We start from the raw sequence: 17,443 nt of genomic DNA on the forward strand, positions 1-17,443 counted from the left end.
GCTTACCAATATACCAATAGGGTCACAACCTCTAAACAGAATTTTCCTTCAACAAGAATGGCACATTTCTTTCAAAAAATGGTTTAGGAATTTGATTTACTGTGTACGAAATGTTGCTAGAAGCTGCACAATAGAACTACTGACTCCATTAATAGGTTAGTGAAAAGGCACTTCAATTTCAGCTTTGATCTCACTTTGTGATTAAACAAAAACAATAGGAACCAACAGGTTTACATTTAACAAAAGTTAACATTCACTTGACAAAGGGCTTTTCAAACCAAATCACACCAGCCTTTATTTGTGGGTAAGCACTTTATTTATTGTCATCTGAAGTGGCTATGTTAATCAGAACCCCTGAAGGCTGATTATAACAACTAAAAACAACTTATACCAACTGCTGTTCTTGAATTGTAGTTGGTTAAGGAAATGAAATAATTTTCTTGTGTTTATTAAAACTTTAATCCTGAAGTTATGCTTCTCTGGACTAGAAAACATGTATGGGGGTCACTTCGATACGTCTACATTGCTGTTGTTGCAAATGTCTTTGTTTATTTGTATAGAGGCAAACATGTAGCATGAAGCAAATCCACATATCACAGCATTTATAGCCAAAGCTAGTTTGCAATGCTTTTATGTTTGTGGGTTTTAACTCTGACAGAAGTCAAACAAAACAATCCACTTGTTTGACGTGCATGTCTGCACAATACGTTGTTGAGTTTTGGGAGAAGTTTGCAGCAGCCCTAGTTACCCATTACACCCTTCTCTACGTAGGTTCGTACCAAGACATTTACCAGCATGTTGAAATGGGAGCATGGGGTGTTACGAGGTTGGTCCTCTCATCATCGAACTAGAGTACCAGGGCAGTGCCAAGTTTTATGTAACACCACCTGTATTTGGGCACAAGGCACTGCACAAGTACCTAAAATTTGTGTTAAAATGTGTTGTTATTTATTTCTGATAGAATTCCCAAGGGAATCCCTTGACTGGTTCCTGGTCCCCAAAAAAAGGTCTTGGCATCCCAGCTTTAGTTTTTGTACGCCTTCTTCTGCAACGGCAAGAGGCCATTGAAATAATGTAATAATGAAATAATGATATTACCACATGACCCCTCAACACAATGCGCAAAATGTATTACACTCAAGCGTTATGAAAAAATAATATTTAAACAAACATATAGCTAATGAGTTGTCAATTGGTGACGGATTGATAGTGGTATTTATAGTGTCATATTATATATATATATATATATATATATATATATATATATATATATATATATATTTGTATAATTTCCCTACGTCCTTGCCCTCTGACAAGGCAACATAGGAGGGGAGGTGGATGGCACAAATGAACCCCGGACCAGTAGACCAGTAGACTGGTATTTGTGTCCCGATGTTGGAAGTTATGTCCAAAAGTTGTGGTTTTTAAGCATAATTCTGTTCTTTTCCCCTTAAATTGTCACTATTTTAACCACTGTCAAGTGGTTTTGGTGCCTAAACCTCACTGTTTTACAACATTAATGTGTTTAAAACTGTGATCGTGACGTGTTGAAAATGACACTTGTTACACATAATTTTTCATGAGATATCGTATGAATGCTGCAAATGCCTTACAAACCAGTTCATGACAATATGTTGTAGCTCAAACATCAGCTCAAAGACAGTTAGTTCAACCACAGCCTGTTTTTATCGATTAACATTTAACCATGCAGACATCTTAAAATTAAGATTTGTATAGTAAAATATGTGTCAATGTTCTGTTCCATTATAGAAACCATCATGTAATTGATCCTATCATCCACCTGATTATAGTCCATCAAAGCATTAACCTTCATTGATTGTAGAGACAATCCTGCCATCGCCCTAAAAAAAAAAAGCCCCAATATTTCATAGTTCAGACTTCAGCTATTTAAAGTGGTACTTTATTTTTAATTGTGGTCAAAACTGATGCAGCCTACATACTGTGTCCTGACCTTTCACCCTTTATCTAGCTGCAATACTGCTTTATTCTGCTATTACTAGAATGCAAGTTTTTACATGGGTTTCTGTTATAATCCCAAATGGAGATATCTTCACAAGTATATAATACAACTGTTTTCAAATGCTCAGAATAACAACATTTTCTGGAAGATGTACATTTTAGGGTGAATTGTGTGCAGCGGAAACAGTCATTTAAATTTAAGTCAAATCTTATGTTTCCCAAAAATTACAAGAATCTTGAGACAAATTGTACAAATTATAGTCTTTATTTTTTATGATGATGCAGTTCTTATATGCATGGAAGTTTAAAACATATAGGGATGTGCCTCATGATCATTTACACCCACTGATTCCAATTTCATCCCCATTGACATCCACCCCTGTACTGCCCCGGCCCCAGAACAACCAGTGAAACAAAAAGTCAAAATAGCTAAATAACTATTGATTTTATTTAGTGTAATTTTGTGAACATTTAGTTGCAGGTATCCATGATGCGCCTCATGCTCATGAACCTCTGGCCGCTCATGCCCATGTCCCTGAAGCTCTTGTACTCTCCGGGCCTCAGGTACATCATCTTGCCTCTGTAGTTGGGCTGCTCGTACATCAGCCACTGGCCGTCCATCACGTTGCAGGACATGCAGTCGTTCATACGGTAACGGTCCTGGATGTTGTCACAGTCATCCTGCAGCTCGTGCATCTGACCACCGAAGTTCTCCCTCTCGTAGATCCTCATCTTGTAGGATCCTCTGTGCTGTAGAGAAAACATTTGAGGGAAAACAGATCAGAAAACCATGCAAATATATATGAGGGGGGAATAGTATCTAGAGGAGGGATATTCTTCTTTACCTGGGGGATCATACGGCAAGACCTGATGCAGTCGGACATTCCCATCATGCTCATGTAGTCAGCGTACTCGCCCCTCCTCATGAAGTACTGGTTTCCCATGTAGTTGGGGCGGTCGTACACCATGCAGCAGCCGCTCTCCACCCTGCAGGAGTGGCACCTGCTCAGGTAGGAGGTCAGCTCAGGGCAGTCACTGCTGGTCTCATAGTGACGCCCCTGGAAGTTCCTGTCCTCGTAGAAGATGATCTGAAAGCACAACAATGCTTCATTAGCACCACTTTTAGTTTTTTAACATATGTCCAGATGGTTAAGAGCTTTATAAATTTGAGATTTAAGAGGTTTTTTTTTATGGATGGATAATTCCCAGTACATACCCTGCCCATGGTCATGATTGTATTTGGTTGGTCGTCAGGACTGAGTCTGGTTGCTGTGTAGCCCTGTTGGTGTTAACCGTTACTTTTATACTTGCTCAATGTGAAAAAAGTATGTAGGGCTTCTATTGTGCAAATCCCTGACCCAGCAACATGCCATAGAAGCCTACTGAGCAGTCAGGGTGCTAAAGGGTTATTATCTGGCACTATACCACTCTAGTGGAAATGCATGTACAGTACACATTCAGTACTGTTGTCTGACATATAAAGAGAACCTTCCAACTGTAATATGACAGCCATCTCTATCTTTCACAGTGATTAAATGACAAATAATAGAACAGCTAGAACAGTCTATTATATCAAGAATGATATGGCCATTTAACTTTAATGCAGCCTTTAAAATCACAATATTCAACATCTGAGATGATAAAAGTATATTCATGTATATATGAGATATATTTCTTTAGAGTTTAAACTTGTATTTTGTTGCCACATATACCGTTCTGTGGTGATAACTGACCAGTTCCTTCCCCTGTTATAGAGGCTTCATGTACAGTTTAAGATTTTTATTTTAATCATTCAGTCTATTTATTGTTCTTTGGGTTCAACAAAGTAGTTACTTAACCAAACATTTGAGATGTGGCAGATCAACAAATATATGAAACACGCAGTTTTCAAATGACACATTTTTTATTGCTTCAGTTTGGAGAACTTAATGAGATAAATACTTTTTGTATTTATTTATGTTTTGCTCATACTGATCAGCATCATTTATTTCATTTATGTAAGACTGTGAGTCTGTTACGATATCAGATTTTACACAGATATTGTGGTCACAAGTTCATAGTATTATCACAATATCAAAAGAAAAATGTTGGTAGTCAAATTAATCTTCATCTCTATAATCATTTTTGTTTAATGTTGGTTTACATGTGATCTGTGATCATAAATGATCAAATATGGCTGCTGGACACATATGGCATATTTATTTATTTTCATTCTATTTAAACCCTGTTTAATGTGCAATTTGAAGGAACTTATGGGATAAAAAACAGACGGGCACTCAGAGAGACGTAACAATTTTAACAAAAGTGAAGTCAAAGTGAAGATTTATGTAATCTTTATTTAAGTCCTGATTTTCAATAATGTCATGGGTACAATTACAACAGTTCATAAAAATACACAATGTGGTGAAACAGAAAACAAAAGACCACAAAGCAATAATTAAAACAACATCCACTCCAAAAGGTGATGCTACAGATCCTGCAAAGTTTCATGGAAATTGTGCCTGTAGTTCTGTACAGCTGCTGACAAATGAACAGCTGAAAACACAACCTCATTGGCGGACTAAATAAATCCTGTAATGCCACAAATAAACATCCTCACCCAACTTGACCTTTGTGGTGTCCATTATATTGTCATTACTATTGAAATAAATGAACAAGTCTGAAGAGAAGCTTTTTTATTGTTAATTCCAATCCTCAAAAATAACTACAACCATTTATTTATGGACCTGCTCTTAATTTGCCCCATTCAGCACCACAGTAAATCTCATTGACGTCAGCACTTTGCAGCTCTAAACTTGCAATGAAACTGCAGTCCAGCCCCGAGGCCAGGCCGACCTTTCACTGCCAAGGAGAGTGAAAAATGATGTGCAGTGATTCAGATGTGCTTCTAAAAAGGTTATTTCTTGGTCCATGGTACACACTTAATTTAACTCACTTAAAGTCATGAAAATGCCGGTAGTTTTTCTATCATCCTGTTGACAAACAGACAGAGCAACCAAACTAAAATTATAACAATATTGGTGGATTATATCCTTTAAACCATAGGAACTTTTTAAAGGTCTGTATATAAACAATATTTGCATGCCCATTTATGTGTGTAATTAGTTTTTGCATGGTGTAATGGTTTTCTTCCCCACTTTATTTACTATAATGTCACAGTTAGACAGCAAACATCACCAGAGCCTTGCAGCCATTAACATTATTACTTACACCTGCAGTTTTTCTGCTATGACAAGTCGATAATGTGTGCTGTGAAAAAGAGCACATAACTTTATTTATACTTAAATGGAATTTCAGTACTTTAAGACCAGATTTTGTATTTATTATCTGTATTTCTTAACAAATAAACTATATTGTATGGGAGATATTTTATGAAATGTGTAGAAAATCACACACAGTCACAAGTGCCATTTTCATCTTTTAAAATTCATTTTTTAATGTCACATGCATCATATATGACATAACACATTTGATAGGCAGAAGAAGAAGAAGTCTCGACCTGGCTTGGATACAGTTATTAAAATGGCAGCATTCACTACAGCACGAACTGTCCGCATGAGCTGGATGCTGATAATTCATGCAAATTGGGTTTTCTTTGTTTAATTTTGTGCAGAAACTTTCCTCCTGGTTCAGTGGTTGGTATTTTACAAGTCAATGATAAATTGTTCACTTCTTTTTAATTATTTGATGGTTACATTTCATGTGTCAGGCCTGCTCTGTTCTCTAACAAGAGTCCATGATACGACGGATGGATCCAATCCTCATGTCCATGGGGCCCATTCCCATGTCTCTCATGCTCCTGTACTCTCCGGGCCTCAGGTAGAGCATCCTGCCTTTGTAGTGGGGCTGCTCGTGCATCAGCCAGTGGCCGTCTGTCACGTGAGCGGACTGGCAATCAGACATGCGGAAACGGTCCTGGATGGAGTCGCAGTCCTCCTGCAGCTCGTTCATCTGACCCCTGAAGTTCTCCCTTTCGTAGATCCTCATCCTGAATGGACCTCTGTGCTGCAATACGACAAGTGAAGAGACAGACTTTAAAAATCAAGAACCTCCCATGCTGTGCTGTTGGGTTTTTACTGAAGCTTTCTGCTTCCTACCATGGGGATCATGCGGCTGGAACGGATGCAGTCACTCATGGACATTCCCATCAAGCGCTGGTTGTCGGGGTAATCTCCCCTCCTCGCCAGCATCTGGTGACCCATGTAGTTTGGACGTTCGTAGACCATGAAGCAGCCGCTCTCCACCCTGCAGGAGTTGCAGCGGCTCAGGTAGGAGGTCAGCTCAGCGCAGTCGCTGCTGGTCTCATAGGAGCGACCCTGGAAGTTCTTGTCCTCGTAGAAAATGATCTGAAAACAAAACAGCACATTTTAGCAACAGTTTCTCCCTTTAATTTTTGGTTTAAAATTATTTTCAAACCTATATTACAACATAAAACTTCTCTTACTCTGCCCATTTTGGTGTTCAGTCTTAACCCTGATTGCACTGGTACGCTGCACAGCCGGACTCTCTGTCACTTTTATACCCATCATGTTAGCTAAATGATCTATGGAGCCATTGTTTTAAATATCTTACTCAGCACCGTAGCATACAGGGCTATGATGTTTGTGAAATCGGTCTGTAAATGGTTATTATTCTAGACTGTATGCATCTGGTGCAGTGCCAACTGTAGGGGCTCCCCTATGGGGTACAGGTGCAGCACAAACTGTATCAGCTGCTGCCAGTGTCTCTGAGATTACGGTTGTCAACGTAAACACAAACTTTTGTAATTTTCTGTTACTTAGACTTCTACTGTACTATATTTTGAGGGGAAATCTACTTTTGTAAAAATATTATAGAAACCAAAAGATGTATAAAACAATTGATTAGCTCCACTTCAACCAGCTACAAGAGTGCTACGTACACATTAAAATCCTATTATTCTGATGAGATTTTCATGATCTTTTTCATTTCATTTCATTGTTTCCAGGTACAGAAGTACAAGAACAGATATGTAACTTGACCTTTTAGTGGTAATGTGGAAACAACATGAACAGATATTGTCGACCAAACTGTGCCAAAATTATTTACGAACGCCCTTGCTAACTCATTTTCATAATGCTAAATGTGACTGCTGATTATAACTTATTCTTGATCTTGATATTCTTGTTCAGAAACTTGATGGGAGACACAACAACAACCACTTAGGAGACAGGAAGTGTTTTCAACAGCATTTGTGAAGTTTGTAACGAGCCATCTTCTGTATGTCCAGAATCTTTGCTTTCATCTCCCATGTTTCTGCAAAACATGATGTCATCTTGGCAAGTTGTTGGCCCACATTTTCTCAGACTTTGTGAGTTGTTGCACTGACTTCACATGAACCATTCACATGAATATTTCTGATTATTGATACAGGACATGTTATGATGTATTACCAGTCAAAAGTTTTAACGTTTTTCTCTATCTTTATTAAATCGTCTAATTGTAGATTCATGTTAATGACATCAAATCTATGATGGAACACATATGGGATTGTGTAGTAAAAAAAAAAGACGTGTTAAACAAAGCAGAATATTTTTTATATTTTAGATTCTTCACAGTAGCCTTTAACCTTTTGCTTTGATGGACCCAAACACATTAAGACATGAAATTCCACTAATTAACCCTTATCTTCACTACATAATACCGTATGTATTCTTTCATAGTTTTGATTGTCTTCAGTATTAATCTACAATGATGAAAATAACAATAATAACAAAAAAAAAAGAAATCTATTGAGTGACAAGATGTGTCCAAACGTTTGACTGGTAGTGTACATTTTAGGTTAATAAATGACGTAAATTAATATAATAATATTTTTATCCTGCATTGATCACTCGTGTTGCGTGGAACCAGAAAGTCAATGTTTTTATTTTAAGTCATCCTGTAAATAAACCTCTGGACACTGTAAGACCTCTGGACACTTCACATCCAACGTCATGTAACTGTTGAGACAGTTTTCGGCATAATGATATTGACTTTGATTCTCAGACAATGAAGACTGATGGTTTTTGTTGAAATGTTTATATTGAACAAACTTGATTAAGGAGAAACAAGTTCAGGCCAAGAGAGGAGCAGGCGTCGGTTCTCACAAACCAACCCACCTGAGCGTGGTATTTGTCCTGTAAGACAATGGTTTGGACATGCTGCTTTGCCATATAAAGCTATGATGAGAACAACTATATATGAATCATTACCTATAAGTTTATGGAGACAGTTGTAGTCTGAAAATTCGACAAGGAAAGAGCTAATGATATACAAAATTCTACCACAGGAATAGTGTATTTTGGTGCGGAAGTAAATCTTTTTAACCCCATCATGTTCTTTTACTCAAATTCTTTTGTTGTTAACATAGAAGTTTATTACGAAAAGCCACTTTGCATGGAACAACAGAAACTGACACATCCTCCCTCATGCGTCCAAAACTGATGCGAAAGGGTAACCTGTTTGTCTTGAGAAAACACCTCATATTTGACGAGTTGGGCTGAGAATGCATTGAGATATCATAAGCATGGTTGTTTAAGGATAGATTAGGGGGACTTGTGTAAGATTGAGTTTATTCTGTATAATTTTGTCTAGAAACGTCTCTGCAAATTAGAGCAGCATTACTGCACAGTTTACTACCATACTAACAGCAGTTAAATGTAGCCTAAATGTGTGTCCTGTGATGAGCAGAGAAAAGTCTTCAATCTTTGGAAATGTGTACTGTTAATTTCATACTTGCTTGTGCTAATATTTTTGATCAAATTACATGCCACAAAACTGTCGACAAAATTGTGTTTAAATAGAGGATAAAAACAAACAGGAATAAAATAACTGCGTGACTTTCACATGTTATTATGTGTATGAAAATATTTAAATTTGAAGTGAACAAAGACGTAAATGTATATGTAACTACAGTATGTGTTCATCCTGCATTTCTAAACCTTGTCACCCTCATGCTCTTCAGCAGGTGCTGGTGGTGATCCTGCCACACAATGTGTGACCAAGCTGCATTAATATGAAGCACGAGCTCACTTTAAAGACCAGCGATGCAGATTTAACCTCCACAAAAGAGCCCATTGTCTATTTGATACATGACAACACGATGACAAGGTGATGCTTGATTTCTCTGTCATTTTTATTCAACACATTTCTTTCTCTCTGCTTCAACAGGAATCCATTATACGCCTGACAGAGCTGATCCTCATGCCGCTGAATCCCATTTCTCTCATGCTCCTGTACTCTCCTGGCCTCAGGTACATCATCCTGCCTCTGTAGTTGGGCTGCTCGTACATCAGCCAGTGGCCGTCCATCACGTTGCAGGACTGGCAGTCAGGCATACGGTAACGGTCCTGGATGTTGACGCAGTCCTCCATCAGCTCGTGGCTCATGCCCTGGAAGTTCTCCCTCTCGTAGATCCTCATCCTGAACTGACCTCTGTGCTGTTGATGAACACAAAGAGGAGGACGTGTCAGCATGGGACCAGAATTTAGATCACAAGTTTGCTGCTGTTAATGTGAAAGAGTTCATTTTTGCAAGAACTTCTCAATATATTTTTACCTCTTAACAGCACAGAAGGATTAATATAACCAATAAAATATTTATTAAACATTCAAGATTGCAATGTTTTTCTTATGCATACCTGAGGAATTAAACGGCAGGATCGGATGGAGTCACTCATGCCAAAAGACATGTGGTCAGCATACTCGCCCCTCCTCGTGAAGTACTGGTTTCCCATGTAGTTGGGCCGGTCGTAGACCATGAAGCAGCCGCTCTCCACCCTGCAGGACTGGCACCTGTTCAGGTAGGAGGACATGTCAGAGCAGTCGCTCATGCACTCATAGGAGCGACCCTGGAAGTTCCTCTCCTCGTAGAAGATGATCTGTTGAAAATAAAAGGAACAAACTTATTTGCAATCGACGTCAATGAGACTATTTTGAAATTGTTTTGTTTTTTACAGCTTAGATTATTCCATGTCTTTAATCTTTTCCATTTGTTTACACTGAGCACCTCCTAAAAAAACAAAAATGCTTGTTTTCTGCTCTACTCTCTACATACCTTGCCCATGTTTGATGATCTGTGTTTGTGGGAATCTGTCCAACAACCTGTGGCTGCCAGGCGGCTTTTATACTTTATACGCGCTGTAACAGGGTTTTGTTATTCAAATTATGTGGAAGCTGATGAATAAGCAGCTCTGCGATCGCTGTTAATTTCATTTGTGCCATCATGATCCAGAACAAAGGGAGGGGAAATGGGTGGAAGACACAAGGCAGGAGAGGAGGGAGAAGAACTGGGCTGCAGTTTATACATTTCTCAGAGAGGAGAAGAAAAAAACAGAGTTTGTCTGTCTGAACTGATTTGTCATGCTTTGAGTGTGGCACCATTTCACATCGAGATGTCTTAAGAATAGGGACACCACGTTATAAATGGCTATAAGTGTATTTTATTACATTTAGTCCCATGTTCACAGTCATATTTGTCCGTCATAATCACAGTATGTGGGAGATGAGGCTAAAAATCAAACTATTGCCTGTTCAAATCAGGGACAAACACAGGTGTTCTGGTAACAATAATGATGGCTCTGTTCTGTTGAAGTGTCACAGCAAGCAAACCTGCAGTACACCCTGAGACCGAAGTAAACGGTTTTATTCACAATAAGATGTTTTTTCAGGTCCTCATATTAAAAAAATATTGTGAATCCATGATTTCAGGTCAGTTATTTTTTTGCAATTGGCATTTAGGCATAATGCAACAAACAGAGAAAGGTTTAATAAAGCCAACAACAGATAGAAATACAGATAAAATATTTATGGTGCATCCACTGGAGTCACAGTTGTTTGGTTCAATTCGTCAACTTACATCAGCTTTTCCTCAAGGACCTTTATCACAACACACATTTGGACTTGTCAAACACAGGTGCAGCTAATAACATCAGTGATGGCTGCACTCCACTTAGCGAGGTCATCATTAATGCTAGTTGCACCTGAGCTTTCCCTGCAAGCTCAAATCTCTGCTGCAAGTTCATCTTTGAGGAGACGACACTGCAGGTTCAATGGGAAAAAGTCACTGTTAGAAAAATATTATGTTCAATGTGTTTCCAGAATGCTTTCCCACCAAGTAGGAGTTCTCTCATCTCTTTTGTTTACATTGCATTTTGCAGGCATGCTATTGCTTAACTGACCATCTGAAACCAACAACTTGTGAACCAGCTGATCTCCTAATAAAGTAGAAGACAAGATGCTTCAAATTATTATTATTATGTTATTGGGCTTAAAGATAAAACATCCCAGTTTCAAGGTTTGCTACCAGTACCAACTGTTGTCCAAGAGTACAAGACTGCCCTGATTTTTTGTAATCTTATTCCATAAGAAAACAAAATAAAGACAATTTACCAAATAACTTCACATCCCACAACTGCTGTTAACCAGCAAACAATCATTTGAAAGGGCAGAAGTCAATGGAAACAATACAATAATCATTAAAGATGGCTGTTGGCCTAAATAAGTTTTACATGTCAGTTTTGGCAATTCTTTGATATGAGGCCATCACATGTGGACAAAGGGAAATCAAACTTGACCAAACCATTTTGCTGATATGCAAATCAGGATAATTTAAATGACAATAGCTTTCCCTCGTCTGCACATTCTGCATTTCGATATAAACCACAACAGAGCTGCAGCTGGGTGGGAGGCAAGCAATATCACTAACAATGGGGAAGGTAAGGTGCACAGGCTGCTTGCTAGAGGCTTTCAAGATCTTTCAGTACAGTGTCTTTTGTCTAGTTTGTTGTCATTATAATGGCAGCCAGGCACAACAGTATGCTCTTGTTGTATTTCTTACAGTGTTGGGATGATAGTTTACCAGGATTTGTCTGTTTCCTTCCGTCCAGATTGCATTCTTCGAGGATAAGAATTTCCAAGGCCGAAGCCATGAGTGCAGCGCTGACTGTCCCGACCTGCGCTCTTACTTCGGCCGTTGCAACTCCATTAAGGTGGAAAGTGGCTGCTGGGTGCTGTATGAGCGTCCCAACTACACTGGCAACCAGTACATACTGAGCCCCGGGGAGTACACTGATCACCAGCAGTGGATGGGATTCAATGATAGCATCAAGTCATGTCGCTGTATCAAAAATGTAAGCTTAATAACCAGTAGATGCTTTTAAGAACACAAACAACAAAGCTTTGAAAGTCATCATTTAGTAATGATTGTATTATTCATGTAGTAATATTGCTAATGTAGATGGGGGATAAGCGTACTTCACCAAGCTGTAGAATAGGTGAAACATGAAGGCAAATTAGGAAGTAGTTTACATCAAATTGGGGACATAGCATAACTTTTAAGACTTTCTGGGTTAATTTTTTTGCAGGAGACTGCCCAGCTCCAGTCAAATACCACAGAATGCACCAACCAAGCAGTAATCAGTAAAAGGCCAACAGAGAAAAAGGAGAGATAAAAGGCTCATGATTTGGCAGCAGGGTGCTTTATGTCCACGCCCATGCACATCAATTATTGAAGGAATGTAGGAAAACAGCCAAGAAACCCATTTGTAGATGTAAGCTAAGTAGATGAGGAGACAGAGATTCAGATACTAAACACAAACATCATTTTCTCCAACTCTTTCAAGGTGTATGGAAAGTCCTGGAAGATCAGATTCTACGAAAAGAAGGATTTTGGGGGTCAGGCGGCAGAGTGTGTTGAGGACTGCGCATCAGTTTATGAGGCCTTCAAGTTCCAGGAGGTCCACTCCTCCGTGGTTATGGACGGTGCTTGGGTCCTCTACGAGCAGCCAGACTACCACGGCCACCAGTACTTCCTGGAACGTGGCGAGTACCACAATTACACGGACTGGGGCGCCACCTCCCCTGCTGTGGGATCCTTCCGCATGATCAAAGAGTTCTAGATTGGCAGCTGGGTTCTGCAGCCCTAATAAAGAGTGATGTGATGGCTCTGGGATTCTAAAGAGAATCAGGAACTCTGAGCTCTAAAAACACGAGTTCTAGAACCCCCGCAGGGTTCCAAAGCCGCCAGGCGACCACAACTCCAAATTCTTCCGGAGTTCCAGAATCTTGAGCAAGTTCTAGAACCACTCAAGATGTTCCGAGTTCCATCGGGATGAGATTCAGGAACTCGTCAGCCTCCCCTCTTCCCAGATCCCTCAAATTAAATAAAAGTATTTCTTACCCATAACAGTGCTGTTTGTGTTCTTTCTTACAAAGTTTCATAAAAACCTCAACAAACTTTGGTCTCGTCTTCTAGTAGGAGAAACTGATCAGGAGTTTAACAGACTAAAGTCAGATCATACTTCACACTGGCAGACAGATGTTTTATACAAAAAACTTCAAAAAGTTTCAGAGATGGCAAAGATTCATTTGCAAAATGCTGAATATTACACACAAATATTTAAAGACATTTTAGCATCACCACACAGATTCCTGCACAGATCTGGATTCTGGCTGTATGTAGAATTCACAAGTTTATAATTTCAGAAAAAAGGTTTTATTCAGAATCCTAAAGATATTTTCTAAAATAAATATGACCTGCACTCTATAACTTGATTATGTCTGGTTGCTGACTACAAATAACTTATAGTATCATCATAAAGTGTCATTCTTTTTTAATGAGTGACCTTTGATGTACGCTGTAGTAATTAAAGGCGTTATTTGTGTTTTGTATGTCTGGACTGGTAAAAACTTCACTTCTGTCCAATAGAAGTGAGGTTTCTGTTTTTTTCTCTGCGTTTAGGATGGGCATGTTCTGAATCATGAGCTCTGCTAAATTCTCTTGCCTGAACACACATACTGCGCCTATATTAAATGGACCAAAGACGACTTAAGATGTTGGATAAACTTGCTGTATGATGGCATGTTGTGCCGGGGAGGGGCTTACTCTGAATTTTGTATTGACAGACTGCAACACACAAATTCTACTCACCGTGGCTTTAAGGTTGACTTCAGGATAAATCTACATTATTTAGCTTGTGTTCAATTTTTCATTGAGTGAAGATTCATATTTAACATCAGAACAATATCAACAACATTCAGACATATTTTGAGCTTCACAAACAAGTAGATTGCATTTATCACTGTGCAACTTCTACGATTACTTACTTGGGAGGTCAAAATGAGCTGAAAGAATATATTGTGTTTATGTAAATGCTTGTTTATAAAACCATAAGCAGACAATGGGGATAGAAGGAGGAGGCATTCTCCAATTAACATTTCTGTGATTTTAATAATAATCCACAAAAGTATTATACCTGTTTACAACAGAGCTGAACATCTTTGCAAAATTCATTTTAAAAACATGTCCAAAATTAAGACAATCATATCAATTTCTGTTATACTTGCAGAAATATGTCCATTATTTTAAGCATTTGAGGTTATTGTTTTAGTTCAGTACCACCAGAACTGAACAGTTGATGACAATCTGAATGATTTTAATTGTCATAATACTCTTGTGAAATATTTTCTAGATATATATAAATAAATATATAAATAAGTAAATAAAAAAGGCGAAAAACAGGACATTGAAACAATAACTTTTTTATTATTTTATTTTTTTAAAGTCACTCTTGTGCGGAAAGGAAAGGAATTAATTAATTAATTAATTAATAGAGCATTTTACTTAACAAAGTTACAAATGTATTTTTTATTTATTTTTAAAAGGTAGCAGATAAAAAACAAAAAACAACTTTTTAAACTATGAAATAAAATACAAAAAAAACCCACATTACATATTTAAACACCTATTTACAGAAGCAGATTATTACACATTGCAGTATGAATATTAATGAATAAAAGTTTATATTAATTAATATCTAAGTTAACAGTTTACATCGCTATAGTTTCATGGTATTATGTGAAAATCTGTGCATTTCCTCTTTTAATCTATGAGTAATATTCTTAATGACGTACAGAAACCTATAAAGAAAATAGAATAATAATAATAATAATAATAATACTTTGTTTGACTGGCACATTCTGTTGATAACCTGCAGCTCAAAGTTTACAGCTTACAAAAAAATGCTCAGACAAAACAGATTTATTGCAGCGGTCCAGATGAGTTTGGATCAATCAGTGACTGAGTATAGATACTTGGCACTGCTAAACAAGCATTGTGCGTTGAAAGGCAATTCAGTGAGTAAGAACAATGAGCAGACTCTAGATGAATATTTGAATTGTAATAACTATTACATGCACTGCTAACCGTGCATTCGGCAGTATTGTCTCTGCCATGTATAAAGAGTAGTGCGTTTGTTACAGCATGTAGTGTTTTTTAAGAGCTAGCGATGGCGAAGGTGAGGACAGTGAATGTGTTGTTGCAGCTGCTGATGGTTTTCTACATTTGGTGCAAGAAAGACGTCAGATGTTCTGTCGGTGCAGATGAAGTCCGTTATCCTAACTCTGTCCTGCTAACTGTTATTTTCCAGATTGTGTTTTTCGAGGACCGGGACTTCCAGGGAAAGTCCTACGACTGCAAAGGTGACTCTGCCGACCTGCAGAGCTTCATCCGGCGGTGCAACTCGGTGAAGGTGGACGACGGCTGGTGGGTTCTGTACGAGCGCAACAACTACACAGGCTACCAGTACGTCATCGGCCCAGGGAAGTACAACGACTACCGCCACTGGATGGGCTTTAATGACTGCGTCAGGTCCTGCAGGATCATCAAACACGTAAGTCACAAAAACAACAATAAGAAGTAAATAAATAAATCTTCCTCGTGCTTCATTTCTCTGACTGTTCTGGTTTCAGGCCAAAGGGCCATTCAAGATGAGGCTGTACGACCGGCCCAACTTTAGCGGCAATTCTTTGGAGCTGACAGACAACTCCAAGTCCATCCAGGAGAAATGGCTCAGACAAGATGTCCAGTCCTGCAAGGTCCTGGAAGGTTCCTGGATTTTCTTTGAACATCCCAACTTCTGCGGTCGGCAGTACCTGCTGGAGAAAGGAGACTACCGGCACCACTCCGAGTGGGGAGCTCAGAAGTCCACCGTGGGCTCCGTCAGAGCCATCATCGAGCTGAGAGTCCCAACTGCTTAGAGTCTCTTAACGTGTAATGTACTGCACTGCAATAAATGTGCTCCATGCAAATGTTTGTTTGTGTCTTTTTGAAGCTAAATTCAGATTGTCTCTTATCCATTAAAATGTAATATGAAGAAATACAAGTGATTGAATCATGCAATAATTATTTTATTTTGGCAAAACATATCAGCCTTAAGATTAAAGTTAGGTTTATATCCAGAGATGTTTTTTTCAGGTTTAACTAATAGTCTAGTACAAAAAAATCTACTTATATTCACATTATGATATGATGTTGGAACTCTAATATCTTATAAAGAAGGGTGTTAATTATCTTAAATCAGCCCAAATGCAAATTTACATAATTGGGAAATTGACTGAACAACAAAACATTTGGCAAAAGTACTCAAATTTTATAATTTACTTGAAGTAACAATATCAGGTCTGTTAAGCTGTTACTGAGTTGTAAAAGAAAAAACTTACAGAAAGAAATTACGTTGTAATGAATTGAATGAAATATCTGACCTAAAAGCAGGGGGGATTCTCACTATAGGAACTACTGCAACTACATGTTTATAGGGGGTTTTTTTGACAGCTCTACAGCTTATTCTCGCAAATCGGCCCAGTTTCTGGAAACCACAGATAGTTCATTTGAAAGCTTTTTTGTCCAGTGGTGAAACTGAAGGTTGTTGGGAACAACAAATCCAGGACTTGGATGCCAGGGTTTGTGTCCTGTTGATGCAAGTTTTGTCTGGAATAAGTGTTTTTTCAGCCATACCCAGTTATTTCTACCTCACCTAAACCAAGTGGTTCTGTTGCCGAACCTTAACGAAGGTGTTTTCAGTGTTCAAACCAGCGGCCCTTAAAGTAACACCTTCAAAATGCTTTTTTAAGATATTATGTTTGCTGATAAAAGGCAGCAATTTGTTTGAGAAGCTGCAAAAAAAATCCATTTGCTGTAAGATAGGAAAAATGTCTGCACACTGCTACAGGCTTCAGATAGTTTATTCTCTAATGCAAAGTAATGAAATCATTACTTTAATTGGTAACTTTCATATGTATATACTGTGTTAATCTAACTTGTTGGAAAATAATTAATTAATTTTAGTGTTATCATTTTAAGTTGGTTAAGAATTCGTTTTTTTTTCAGTTTAGGATCTTCTTCAGTGTCTCACGTCTCTAAATGGTAAAATAGAGTTGACTGGACATACAGGAGGACACGACACACATCTCCTGCAGCACAGGCCCATGTGGCCAAATGCCAACCTGACTAACTCAGTATCAGCTGCAGAAGACACAGTTTAATTTGATCAAAAAAATCGTTTCTGGAATCAGGCATCGGCAGATCAAAAGGTCAACCACTGCGTTGGTGAGTAAACAGTCTATAAGGCTGAGCATTTTTTTTCAAAAAGAATTGCAGCATCAGCCATTGTGCACATGTAAGTGCT

The 17,443-nt window shown here is 38.3% G+C and overlaps 5 protein-coding genes across 7 annotated transcripts in view; 2 read left to right on the forward strand and 3 right to left on the reverse strand.

Annotated features, from left to right (window-relative positions):
• The window catches only part of LOC131978929 (gamma-crystallin M1-like), a 53,383-nt gene extending 40,255 nt beyond the window's left edge, over positions 1 to 13,128 (forward strand). Inside the window, exons 1-3 of one of the 3 annotated variants that reach the window (XM_059342766.1) lie at positions 10,984 to 11,695; positions 11,867 to 12,109; positions 12,602 to 13,128. In XM_059342766.1, the coding sequence (XP_059198749.1) occupies positions 11,687 to 11,695; positions 11,867 to 12,109; positions 12,602 to 12,877 (528 nt within the window). In that variant the 5' untranslated portion in view covers positions 10,984 to 11,686 and the 3' untranslated portion in view covers positions 12,878 to 13,128. Of the gene's footprint in view, positions 1 to 10,983; positions 11,696 to 11,866; positions 12,110 to 12,601 lie in introns of those variants that run through there. The other 2 variants (XM_059342764.1, XM_059342763.1) reach the window with 2 other exon arrangements.
• LOC131978931 (gamma-crystallin M3-like) lies at positions 2,452 to 3,211 on the reverse strand. Its single transcript, XM_059342768.1, has 3 exons — positions 3,197 to 3,211; positions 2,826 to 3,068; positions 2,452 to 2,730 (listed from the first exon to the last, which is right to left on the reverse strand). Exons 1-3 carry the CDS (start codon positions 3,209 to 3,211, stop codon positions 2,452 to 2,454), a joined length of 537 nt encoding a protein of 178 aa, XP_059198751.1.
• Positions 5,704 to 6,433, reverse strand: LOC131978930 (gamma-crystallin M3-like). The gene is made up of 3 exons (XM_059342767.1): positions 6,425 to 6,433; positions 6,078 to 6,326; positions 5,704 to 5,985 (listed from the first exon to the last, which is right to left on the reverse strand). Exons 1-3 carry the CDS (start codon positions 6,431 to 6,433, stop codon positions 5,704 to 5,706), a joined length of 540 nt encoding a protein of 179 aa, XP_059198750.1.
• On the reverse strand, positions 9,144 to 10,044 carry LOC131978935 (gamma-crystallin M3-like). Its single transcript, XM_059342774.1, has 3 exons — positions 10,036 to 10,044; positions 9,620 to 9,859; positions 9,144 to 9,419 (listed from the first exon to the last, which is right to left on the reverse strand). The coding sequence occupies exons 1-3, from the start codon at positions 10,042 to 10,044 to the stop codon at positions 9,144 to 9,146; spliced, it is 525 nt and encodes a 174-aa protein (XP_059198757.1).
• Positions 13,129 to 15,265: 2,137 nt separating the features above from the next.
• On the forward strand, positions 15,266 to 16,096 carry LOC131978646 (gamma-crystallin S-1-like). The gene is made up of 2 exons (XM_059342354.1): positions 15,266 to 15,649; positions 15,729 to 16,096. The coding sequence occupies exons 1-2, from the start codon at positions 15,266 to 15,268 to the stop codon at positions 16,014 to 16,016; spliced, it is 672 nt and encodes a 223-aa protein (XP_059198337.1). The 3' UTR covers positions 16,017 to 16,096.
• Positions 16,097 to 17,443: the final 1,347 nt, after the last annotated feature.

This window comes from Centropristis striata, chromosome 10, assembly GCF_030273125.1.
Source record: "Centropristis striata isolate RG_2023a ecotype Rhode Island chromosome 10, C.striata_1.0, whole genome shotgun sequence".
NCBI classification, from domain to species: domain Eukaryota; kingdom Metazoa; phylum Chordata; class Actinopteri; order Perciformes; family Serranidae; genus Centropristis; species Centropristis striata.

Bases quoted from the DNA above. Each gene is read 5' to 3' on its own strand.
- LOC131978930 (XM_059342767.1), bottom strand. The intron at 5,986-6,077 runs GTAGGAAGCAGA...GTCGTATTGCAG, and splicing joins CCAGCCGCATGATCCCCATG to CACAGAGGTCCATTCAGGAT.
- LOC131978646 (XM_059342354.1), top strand. From the start codon at position 15,266: ATGGCGAAGGTGAGGACAGTGAATGTGTTGTTGCAGCTGCTGATGGTT. The intron at 15,650-15,728 runs GTAAGTCACAAA...TTCTGGTTTCAG, and splicing joins CCTGCAGGATCATCAAACAC to GCCAAAGGGCCATTCAAGAT.
- LOC131978935 (XM_059342774.1), bottom strand. The intron at 9,420-9,619 runs GTATGCATAAGA...GTTCATCAACAG, and splicing joins CCTGCCGTTTAATTCCTCAG to CACAGAGGTCAGTTCAGGAT.
- LOC131978931 (XM_059342768.1), bottom strand. The intron at 2,731-2,825 runs GTAAAGAAGAAT...TTTTCTCTACAG, and splicing joins CTTGCCGTATGATCCCCCAG to CACAGAGGATCCTACAAGAT.